The following is a 12,057-nucleotide window of genomic DNA, read 5'->3' on the forward strand; positions in this document are numbered from 1 at the left end:
CGGCTGTTTGTGGGGACACCGCTGTGCGCAATTGGCTGCTGGTTTCGCCCACGAAATATACGCTTTACCGTATATTCTGTAAAACGCTTTGAGACGTCTCGACCACGTGATGAGGAGCCACATCAAATGCAAGGATTATTATTAATGTTATTATTATTCTGATCGTATCATTATCACTCCTGACGCCTCCGAGAGAACAAAAACACAGAAACCGCCGTCAAAGTGAATCCCCTGATTTTATTATTTCTGTTGTTCCGTTTAATCTTATTTAAACTGTTAGTTGAATTCCCGGGGAGAATCTTCACATATTCGACAGCTGCGAGAGAGAGAGAGAGAGAGAGAGAGCTAGCTAGAGAAGAAAGTATTAAAAAAAACCTTTCCCCCCCCCCCCACACCCAACTACCACCAAACAAAATCAGATAAGTTTCCAGAAGATAAGTTAGAAAAAAGAGAGAGAAATCACCAACATGAGTTAAAAAAAGGTATAAGAATTCGTCCGTTCTGTTTCCCATTCGAGAGTCAATGAAATAAATAGGTGTTGTGTTCGTTCCTCTGTTCCGCAACAACAACAACAACAACAACAACAAGATTTCATTTATAGAGTGCCTTTCACGTCGGGAGGACGTCCCAAATATCAGGACCTGTCCGTGCACCCTTCCCTCGGGTAAAGTTCTGTGCTGACAATGGCTGATGGGGAACAGGCGCGTGTGTAGCGTGTTTGTTGTATGTTCAGAGCACTCGCTCGTCCCTTGCTGGGGCTCGCTCACAAGCTCTCCGTCTCCTGTCAGATCTGCTGGGAGATCAGTGGGTGCGAGCAGGAGCCAACTGCAGAAAGACAGCACCTCACTCCCAGCCTCCAGCAGCGAGCAGAGTCCGGAGGCTAATACCAGAACAGGTCTTTGGCTTTGTCGTGGTGCTGCAGCCCTGGTCAGAGACAGAGAGAGAACGAGAGCGAGAGAGAGAGTGTCAGATAGATAGAGGTAGAGAAATAGAGATGGAGAGACTGAGAGAGATGGAGACAAATAGACAAACGAGAGAGAGAGAGAGAGCGCGAGAGAAATATACAGAGTGAGAGAAATAGAGAGATGCAGGTATACTTAGAGTTACATAGTGATAGAGAATGAGATAGGGAGTGAGATAGAGAGACAGACAGATAGTATAAATACAATCAAATGCAAGGATTATTAATTATTGTTATCATAGTTATGATGTAACCAGTTTTACTGTGACGATGCAGCCAGTGTTACCTGCATCGACGTTCAAGTTTAACATCTGTGTGACCTCCGCTGTGGGGAAGACCCCGGTCCAGGGTGTGGGGGTCTCTGAGCTGCCGAGGGCTGGCGGGAGGCGAGATGACCTGATGGCCGGGACGAGGAGCGAGCCATAGTGAGGGTCCAGGCTGGGGGTGACTGGGTAGAGTTCGTGCACTGTCCGAGGGTGGTGGTAGGAGGTGCTGTGCTGGGCGAGGGGTGGGTAGTGCCAGTGCTCCAGCGACTGGGGGGGCAGTGCCGGAGGGTACGTCTCGGAGCCCGGGGAACACAAGCCACCGGTGGCGGCGGTGGCCGAGCCTGGGGGGGGCTGGTAATTACTGTCCCAGAAGGAAGCCGGGAAGGTCCGCTGGGCGAGAGGCGACAAGGCTTCTGAAACAGAAAGGTACCAGAAAGAGCTGAGTGAGGACACAGGCAGATATAATGCGTTTGACGATGCATCTTGAGGACCCTCAGCCCTTTCCCCTCCCTCCCTCCCTCCCACCACCACCCCCCACTCCTGGGGACTTGTAATAATTCCTTCAAAAAAAATAAGAATGATAAATTACTTCAATCCACGACTCTTTGTGGGCGCAACTGTTTTGCCCGCAAAATGTACAGCCCGTTGAGACGTCTCGAAGACGCAATAAAGGCCATTATCAAACGTAAAGATTATTATTATTATCACATTATTATAATATTATTATTATTATAGTATTATTATTATTACCTGGCGATTGCTTGCTCTGTTTGCAATCTTTGCCCTCGGCCGTGTAGTTGTTCAGAGCGCGGGTAAAGTGTTCGTCCACCACGCTGCTGATGTCTCCGTTGAAGTACGTGAACAGGACGCACTTGGGGTTAATGTACTCCGCCTCGGGGCTCCCCTTCTCTCGCAGAGATTCCCCTTTGGCCGAGGACGAAGGGTGACCGAAGCCCACAGCGACCCCCTCCATCGCAGCTTCCTGCACCCGGGGGTAAAGCGGCAGAGTCTGTAAGAAACAGATGGCACCCACCGCCTGACGTTAGTGCGGTTACAGACGGGCACTGACCTCCAACCCCCCCCCCCACCACCACCACCACCACCACCACCATACTCCAGCCCTCCCTCCCCCTTCTCCCACACTCCCCCACCCTCTCCCCCCACATTCCCTCACCCCCTCCTCCCACACTCCCCCACCCCCCCAACACTTCCCCACCCCCCAACACTCCCCCACCCCCTCCCCCCATATTCCCCCCCCTCCCCCAACGCTCCCCCACCTCCTCCCCCTACACTCCCTCACCCCCTCCCCCCGCACTCCCTCACCTCCTCCCCCCGCACTCCCCCACCCCCTCCCCCCAAACCCCCCCACCCCCAGCTTTAAATACTTCGGTAAGATCAAAAGAATCTTACGAAGCACAGATTGCACACAGTCTCCTGAGACGAAAGACTCCGTATATCAAACACAAGGATAATTATTACTTTTTCGGTGTGTTTTCCTGATGAATTCTACTTTGGCTTTCCACCGACTGAAAAATTCATTCTAATATCAAATGCAAGGATATTTATCATCATCATTATTATTATAATTCCGTTAATCTCCGTCCCACACTAATGGAAAAATCTGAGTTAATGAAGAAGATTAGGAATACCGTACACAGTTATTCGTTATAAGCTTCTGACTCTTTAGGGAGAAATTCTGCCCAGGTGTAGATTTTAACACCGTTTTACACTATTTACGTCGTAGTTCAGCAAATTGGTGAACTCGGTCTCAATTTAGAAGTTGTTTTATTTCCCGCAGCTCTGAAAAGAAACTTCCAGAAAAACAACGGCTTCAAATTCCAGCCTCCGTCTAAGAATTTGCCGAATTCCGGACGTTAATTTCTTGCTGAGAAAATAGAATGAATGAAAGTAAGAGCTGTGATTTTGTTACGATGTCAATTTCGATATCTGAGGCATTAAAAATCAGCGCACTTGATAGCTACTGTATGAAAGTAATAATAATCCTTGGATTCGATATCGCACCTTATCATGTCTTCGAGACGTCTCAAAGAGCTTCACAGAATATACCGTAAAGCGAATTGACTGTATTTTCTGAGCGAAACGCAGCAGCCAATTGCGCACAGCAGCGTCCCACAAACAGTCATGGATTGAGTGACCAAATTATTATTAATTTGGAGTCCTGTATCTCAGTGGTTAGAGCACTCGCTTTGCAAGCGAGAGACCTGGGTTCAGTTCCAGGCAGAGGGTGAAACCTTGGGCAAGTTTCCTTACGCCACACAGAGCCTAATAATAATCCCTCCAAAACCAAAACAATAATAAATTGGTCATTTTCAATCTACGACTGTTTGTGGGAACACCGCTGTGCACAATTGGCTGCCGCGTTCGCCCTCAAATATACGGTCAATTCACTTTACAGCATATTCTGTGAAGCGCTTTGAGACGTCGAGAAGACGTGAAAAGCGCTATATCAAATGCAACGATTATTATTATTAATATTATTTTTTAAAGGGATTATTACCCCCGGAATCGCGATCCGCCAATCGACTAACAACTGGGAGTAACTGGGACTAACAACTGGGCGTGTGGAGTAAGGAAACTTGCCTAAGGTTTCTCTCTGTCTGGGAATCGAACCCGGGTCCTCTCCCTTGTGAGGCGAGTGTTCTAACCACTGAGCTACAGGACGCCGGGTGCTACCGGAGTTAACGCAGAAGCTGTTTGCACTGATCGAAAAAGCAGGAATGAGGAATGAATGATGTGCTCACTTCACTGTACAAGAGAAGGACTGACCTGGGAAGCATTAGACATTCAAATTACAAAGTTTAATTACAAAGCGAAACAGATTTCTCGGTTCAGCCCATGTTGATTGCTGTCTCCAGACGAGCAAACAAACAAACCGATCAACATTTCCCCCCAATGTTGCTCGAAACGAGAAGATCAAAGTCAGTCAAAGTTAATATGAAACGTTTTAACCCATAAGAAAACAAACCAAAAGAGATTAAATATTTCACCGATATTAAAGGCTGCTGATCGATGACATACCAGGAGTCCTTCAGGAGTTTGTGGAACAAAATAAAAACAATTTGTGCATAGATACTCCAGTTGGCTTTATTTCTGTTTAACGCAGATTAAACAGAAACTTTGCTTCGCCCACAACATTTGCAGACAATTCACTTGACAGTCTATACTGTGAAGCTCTTTGAGACGTCTCGAAGACGTGATAAGGTGCAATATCAAATGCAAGGGTTACCGTGCATTATACCAAATCTAAAAGAGACGTAGGTGTGTGTGTTTTGGGGAATTTCACTGCGCTAGAAAAACACAAAATGGCAAAAACAAATCGCTGGGAATACAAGGAGAACAGAGGTGGCTGCACAGTAGGACGAAAGGCATTTACGAGGTTTAGTCTTACCAGTAAAACGAGCAACAGTTTCTGAGAATAGAATTTAATCCAATAAAATCGTGTGCAAGTTTCCCTGCAACCCTCCCTCCCCCATCCCCAATATAAAAATAAACAGTTAAAAAACAAACCCACAAATTAGCAAGAACACAAGTGCCAAGTGATGACCGGTGCCTACCTGCGGGTATTGAGTTGTGAAGGCTGAGGCGCTTGTGAAATAAGGGTGATGAGCTCCATACATGTGAAACATCACATCCAAACAGGTCATGGCGCTAAAGACATGGGCAGAGGTGGCCGGCAGCGCAAGGCTCTGATCCAACCATCTCCTTCCTACCTCTCCTGCGAGAGAGAAACTCTTCTTGAATTGTCCAGCCCTAGTTACTGAGAGGCAGCGAGAAAGAGAGAGAGAGAGAGAGAGAGTGAGCGAAGCAAACGGATCCTCTCTTGGGGATACAATGAGTGACAGCAAAAGATGTCTGTCTGTCTGGGCAACTGAGCAAGGTTCCCAAACACGCACATCACAGGACACTAGTCACACCACAGCCCCTCCCAGGATGAAAAGCATCTCAAAGGAACTACCTCCACTATCCCCCCAACCCCCTCCGCCCCTCTCTCCTCCTCTCCTCAAACCAATCGCCTTTCACACACCTAGTATTTAACGATTAATCCTCAACGTTATTAAACCCCCCCCCCACCCCCGAATTGCAGATCGAAGATATAACAATAATACTTGCATTTGATATAGCACCTCATCACGTCGTGGAGAAGCGCCTGGAAAATAGAAAGAACGTGGGTCAGGGAAGTGAGGGGCGAATAGATAGATTAATAGTTTAAATACTTTTGGGGATTTGGGATTTGATAGCTGTTGAACTGAGAGATGTTAAAAAAAATAATAATTTTTTTTATTTCTTTAAATTGGAAAATGTTCTTTATCTGCGCTTTTTAAATCCCCCCCAAAATATTTCGAAGTTGTGTTAAAGATCATCGTTGTGAACCAGTACGGTTATTCCTTTCTAGCAAATCATTTTCCTAACTGGATGGTTCAGTGGTTTCAAAGAAAAGTGAATTATTCTGTGTTTTTCTTTAAAAATCTAATCAGGTCACATTTTTTTTTGAAAAATATCTTTCTTTTTAAATGAAGAAAACACGAATAATTATTTTTCGGTCACATCAGTTTCATTTAAGAAACGTTTTAAGAGATAAATTAAACTTTGTTTCACTGAAACAAAATAATAGCTTACAAATCGACACCCTGTCATTTAATTTAAGGTCAAAATCGCTTGCTGTGTGCGCAGGGGGTGGGGGGGGGTGGGAGAAAGAGACACCTGAATTAACAGCTAAAAACGTTTCAGTTATTTTTAGTTAATGGCAAGCAAGATTTAAAACAAAAATAAAAGTTGCTTCTCATCTTAAATAACTGCACAATTCATTTGCACTATTTCAGGACAAAGTCTGAGTTACAGGAGATATATATAGATTCTTGGAAAACAGCTGTTTTTTTGGAAGGAGAACTGACACACACTTATAAATACAGCAGCTCGTTTCATGCAGTGATGTAATGACAAGCTGGTTTAAACCTCGCTGCAAATCCTCGCAGCGTCTCCCAGTCACCTCCGTCTGGTTAGTTACCAGCTGACCAGCGCGGCAGTTTCAGCGTACAACCACAACCACAACAACCACCACCGCCGCAACACAACAACAGCTTGCACGTACGCAGCGCCTTTCACGTCGGAAAAGGACGTCCCAAGGCGCCGGACGGCTAAGGGTTTGCACCTGAGCTGGAGGTGTGGAGATTGGGTTTGTGGCTGTGCCAAGAGGTGTGTAGGTTCAAGACACTCCGGGTAGAAAGGGGCCTCGAGAGAAACTCCCATGCGTTTTCCTATGGCATTGCGGGATTATGCAGAACGGACGTGCAATGGCCAATTTGCGCACAGCGACGTCCCACAAACAGCCACAAAGTGAACAAATGATTTTACTTTGGGGTGGAGGGGGCGCAGCGGGGTGGGGTGGGTGGTGTGGGGGGGTGGGGGGGAGTTGTCGGCCAAGACACCAGGCAGAGAGAAACTCCCTTCTCTTTTCGCAATGCGTGGAATCCTGGGAATGCCGTTCGAGCTATTTATCAAACCACCTGTTTGTAAACCTCCCAACAAAACGGCCAAACAACGGCAGAACCCGTGTCCTCTGGTTTGCTAACTTCTCACACGCCATCTCATTAGAAGCCGAGGCATTTTAAGTAGCGGCTTTCTCGTTGTGATTGAAGGCAGGCTCGGAGGTATCCCAGCGATGTGCGGAATTGCAGCTGATTGGAATAAATTCCGTGCCCATTTTCACCCCGAACACCCTGCCCGCCCCTGTGATCCCGTCGGGCCTCCCGGCTTGTTCCTACGGCGCAAAGCATCAATGTTAGGACACCCGTCAACGGTTAGAGAAGCATTTCACCCCACATTTGCTCGTGCAGTAATCGTACATTATCCATCGGATATCACGCCTAGAACGTCGAAACATCTCAAAGCGGGTCACAGGGGATTGCTGTCAAGTGTAGTGACTGCGTTTTTATTAGGCGAACCCTGCAGCCAATTTGCACGCAGCTGGTGAGGTGAATGGCCAATTTATAATAGGAATAATAACAATAATAATCCTGGCATTTGACATAGCGCCTTATCAATTCTTCAAGGCGTCTCGAAGAAGGTTATCAACCGGAAAGCTCAGGAGAGTCACTAACTAACGGGAACACCTCAGGAAGTGATTCCCGGGGCAAGGAGCCAAGGGGTGCAACGGCATCCGTGGCAAACATGTGTCGACAAACCTGAAGACACGGGTGAGAGGTTCTGACAGTCAGCTGCTGACAGTAGATCACACGACGAGTGTTTGTGGAGATGTAGTGACAGTTGCAACGACAGTGGACGTATTAAATGCTCCAGCCCACAGATAGTGCCCACGACAGCTGCCTCCAGTCATTTGTCCTCTCTCCCCGGCAATCAATGTTTCGACAAGGACCGAGTATCAGACAGCTAGACACAAAGTGACCAAACTAGGAAAGAAACTGCGACGGTGATTGCTTTGCCAAGTGGGGCAGACAATAAGAGGTAGACATGAGGACATGACATGTGCATGGGGCTGCCTGGGAGGTAAACCGGACTGGACTAGATGGACCTCAGTCTTCTTTCGTCCAGCGACTCTTAAGTTCTGGTGCTCTAAAACGCGCCTGTGTAAAAATAAACTAGATCCCTGATCGAAAATAAATGAGTCAACTGTATGGGGACGGTCCTTTGGCTGGTCGGAGGTTTGGAGTCCATCTGTTTGTATTTAGGAATTACAGGAGTGGAATTTGCTTTTAAGGAAAAGATGGAAGGGAACTCTACCTCCTTTACCTCACTGACGTGTCTCAAAGCTTCCCAGATTAATTCATGCCAAATGCAGTGCTGTGCATTTGGAGGCATAACCGGTAGTCAGCCAATTTGCATTGGCCCATAAACAACAACAACAATAACTTGCACTGATATAGCGCCTCTCATGCAGGGTAGCATTCCAGAGAGCTTGCAAACGTGAGATGTTTTTGTTATTATTTATGTTGGAGAATTGTTGGTCAGGACATCAGGTAAAACTCCCATCTAATTTCCATTTAGAGCTCTGGGACCATCAAACTGGACCTTGGTCTATCATTTCAGTTTAGCCTAAGAATTTTATAGCAATAATAATAATCCTTGCATTTGATATAGCGCCTCATCACCTCTTCGAGACGTCTCAAAGCGCTTCGCAGAATATACCGTAAAGTGAATTGACTGTAATATTTTGTGGGCGAAACCTGGCAGCCAATTGCACACAAAAGGGTCCCGCAAACAGTCGTGGATTGAAGTGATCAGATTATTAAATGTCATAAGCACCAGAGAGCAAGCAGCCTCCATAGATAGGATTCACCACCCATTACAGTGCGTCCGTCTAAGTGAGGTCAACATCCATTTGTAGCTCAGGTTCCTGTTGCCAGTTCCTCAGCACCTGCCTCTCGATGTGACAGCACCATTGGTGTCCCACATCATCCAGTCATGTGCCCGAGACCTGGTGACCCGGAGGCCGGAGAGTAAACTTAGTAACTTGTCCTGTAACTCTAGTCGAGTCGTGTTGGTGGGACAGCTGGGGAGAGATCACAAGGACACGATGCAAGCCAGCTCTGTGGGTAGGTTTGACGACAGAGATAGGCAACGTGGGCAGCTTGAATCATGTGCCTTTGATTTATAGCGGCAATTCATACTGTAACTCAGCCTGGTTCAGTCAATAGCACTCTGGCCTGGGAGACAGAAGCATTGCGGCTTCGAGTTTTCATCAGGACTTTGAGTTTACAATCTAAGACCACTTTGCATTACGCACCTCAAGTCCAGTAAACCACACCCACCGCCCCCCACCCCACACTCCCCCCCTCAACGGCTTTTAATTATCTAATCCCATCCGTCTTTCTGATTACCCTTTGGAACTTCATCCCACAGTCCCTTCGCCTCCCTCCCTCCCTCCCTCCCTCGCCTCCTTCAAGGCCCATCTCAAGACCCTCCACTTCGACCGGACCTTTGATCACCCTCCTACCCCTACCCTTCCTGCCCTCCACCCCTCCTGATCCTAGCTCTCCAATCCCTGACTGCCCAGCACCTTGGGACGTCCTCCCAACGTGAAAGGAGCTATACAAATTTGTTGTTGTTGTTGTTGTCTGGCCGCCTGCCCCCTTCACAGCCATAGTAGATATGGAGCAAATTCACGGGACTGGGAGTGTGTGTGTGAGTGTGTGGTTTAACGGCTCTGTGACCCACATCTACATAGCAGTCCACAAACTCAATGTCAGGAACGGGTTAAATCAAATATTTTATCGGTGACGCTGGTTATTTTAAGGAGGCACCAAGAAAAAATCAATTATCTCATCTGGTGTGGAATGACCCGAGTCTATATATGTATGAAACCCTCAGCACATTGTTGCTGGGGAAATGGAGCTGCAGCCTAGACTCGGTCACCTCTACTAAACCACCGCAACGGATATTGGGCGATATGGGCCGCACAGTCACTGCACTTTGCCGTGAGTCCCGTGGAACCCTTCAAGACGACCTCCAATGTGCAAGGCATTATGTCAGATGGCCATCACTTCATTTAATTCTCTGTTACCCTTACTCCTCTGGTGTTTACCGAGCAGTAAGTCGGAACCCGGTTGTTAGTCAATTGGCGGATCGGATGGGACACCTTAGCCAATGGTACTATTCACTTTCATCGGGTGGGGGGTGGCGGGAGGGGGCAAAGGGTGGAGGAGGGAGGGGGGAGAGGATCTCCGGATAGTGTTCAGGAGCAGGAATTGTGCCAGTCTCAGGGGGTGCAGCGCTCAACATCTCACACGAAGCCTCTGACAAGGCCACGCTCCCCCCGGCGCCGCACTGGAGCATCAGCCTAGATTGTGAGCCCCAAAGTCCCCGATATGTGGGCTCGAACCCACCGTTGTTTCTCACCACCGACATGAATGGGAGAGCCTCCGAAACATCCCGATACGTCGCCCACCGCCACGCTAGCCGTGCCTCAGCACGGACACGCCCAGCGACGGCTACTTGGCACTCACAGAGAGCCGAGCAACAGTTTACAAACGGCAAACAAAAACGGCAAATTAGCCGGGGTCAAAAAGTAGGGCTTATGCCGTGTTCTGCTCCTGGCTTTCGAAGAGAAAAATAGAGTCGAGAGCTTGCAGCGCAGTGCCGTGCGGGAGCGAGCACCAGCACAGGTACCGCTCACAGCCTGCGTGCTGGTTCTCGCTCCCCCCTGCACCGGAGCTCTCTACTCTAATCCCATTCCAATGCCCTCTCCCTCGTTGTGTCCGTCCAATTTCTCCTCCGATGTTTCATTCCGAACTATTTCTGCCAGTTTAGTAATGAGACATTTATACGTATTAAGATCAACTCAATGAGATGTAGATGCCTGCTCTCCTGTGGTGAACAGCCAGCACTACACCCAAACCGTTTGCCTCTTGAATGCCGTGATAATTATCACGCCACATGCCCTATATTTTACCCCCTTGGGAATGGTTGTCAAGTGTAGTGACTGTGTATTTCTAGACAAACAGCCGTGAAGTGCACAACCTACTTTAACTGGGGAATTTAGGACAAAATATACAGTCAATTCACTTTACAGTATATTCCGTAATATACTTTACAGCACCAAGGCTTGGGATGTCCTCCCGATGTGAAAGGCACTATATAAATGTAATTTTGTAATTCTGCAAAGCTCTTTGAGACGTCTTGAAGACATGATAAGGCTGTATATCCAGTGCAAGGATTATTATTATTCTTCTTAATATTATCTTGGGGTGACCTGTCTGGCTTTTGAACAGCTGATGATAGATTCAAGGATGTTACTGGTTTTCATGTTTCAATTCCAACACAAACCTTCAAATTATATTCTTGTAACAAAGGAGGCCATTAGCAGGTGGGGAATGGGTACAAAGAACTGACTTCTCTAAGAGGTTGTTGGACAATATTGGGTTGCTCATTCCCAATCCAGCCGTCTTGTGATTCACTGTATATAATTGACGCTGTGGTACAAAGGTTACTAGGAGCTTTACATGTGAATTCAACCCAATTAAACATCAGCAACACAAGAGCTCACAGGCAAAGTGTGGCTGATGTTGGATGCAGCCAACATGCGAATGGGTTGTTAGTGAAAGGCATCATTAATAACCAGACTAACAGCCACATTTAATTACCAATTTCTATACCAATCAATTGCTAAGGTTACCGCTTTGAAAGGACCCTAGGCTGCAGGAACAGACCCACTCTAAAGGAACCTCGGTTGACATTTAGGGAAACCGTCCATTGCTACTGTCAATACCCCTTTGTCTCTCTGCACTGGTTGGATGAGGACTGAACGCTATTTCTTTTTAGAATTCGGGACAAAGGGAAATGGCTCCGTCCCTAAGAAAGGACCTCAGTCGCCCGTCCATTCAGAACCCACATCTCCCGCTAACAAACGAGGACACACTAGAACCTGGATCACTTTACCACCTGCTGCTTGTCGTGTGCAGTGACTGATTTGCAAGGCTCCATCTACTTAATATAATCATTGCGTCTTGTTACAGGGACGAGGAAGTTGCAAGGTCCCAGAGCGCCTCAAAGGCGATTGCTCTCAGGAACTGTGTTTGTGCGTTGCTGGAGAGCTGTGTTGGTGGAGCGCCGAATTACCCAGTCGCTCTGAGAGCCTGCCCTGCATGAGCGGCGCTCTATAAATGCAAGTTGTCGTCGTTGTGGCCTGGTCCAAGGCCCCGCCCGGCCTTCCCATCATCGCCAGTGGGGCCTTCAGCCTCTCTGCCCCCACCCTTTGGAACTCCATCCCTTCGTCTCGCTCCCAGACATCACCCCCAGACGTGGGGTCGACTTCCACATGTATGAGGTTGACACCCTACTCTACCTCTCTGCCTC

At 47.6% G+C, this 12,057-nt stretch overlaps 1 protein-coding gene across 1 annotated transcript; it reads right to left on the minus strand.

Annotated features, from left to right (window-relative positions):
* Window positions 1-217: 217 nt before the first annotated feature.
* On the minus strand, window positions 218-5,137 carry vgll2b (vestigial-like family member 2b). Its single transcript, XM_007894768.2, has 4 exons — window positions 4,803-5,137; window positions 1,978-2,236; window positions 1,248-1,640; window positions 218-924 (listed from the first exon to the last, which is right to left on the minus strand). The coding sequence occupies exons 1-4, from the start codon at window positions 4,890-4,892 to the stop codon at window positions 881-883; spliced, it is 786 nt and encodes a 261-aa protein (XP_007892959.1). The 5' UTR covers window positions 4,893-5,137; the 3' UTR covers window positions 218-880.
* Between the last annotated feature and the right edge of the window lie 6,920 nt (window positions 5,138-12,057).

The sequence above is a fragment of the Callorhinchus milii genome, unplaced genomic scaffold, assembly GCF_018977255.1.
Source record: "Callorhinchus milii isolate IMCB2004 unplaced genomic scaffold, IMCB_Cmil_1.0 Scaffold10, whole genome shotgun sequence".
NCBI classification, from domain to species: Eukaryota; Metazoa; Chordata; class Chondrichthyes; order Chimaeriformes; family Callorhinchidae; genus Callorhinchus; species Callorhinchus milii.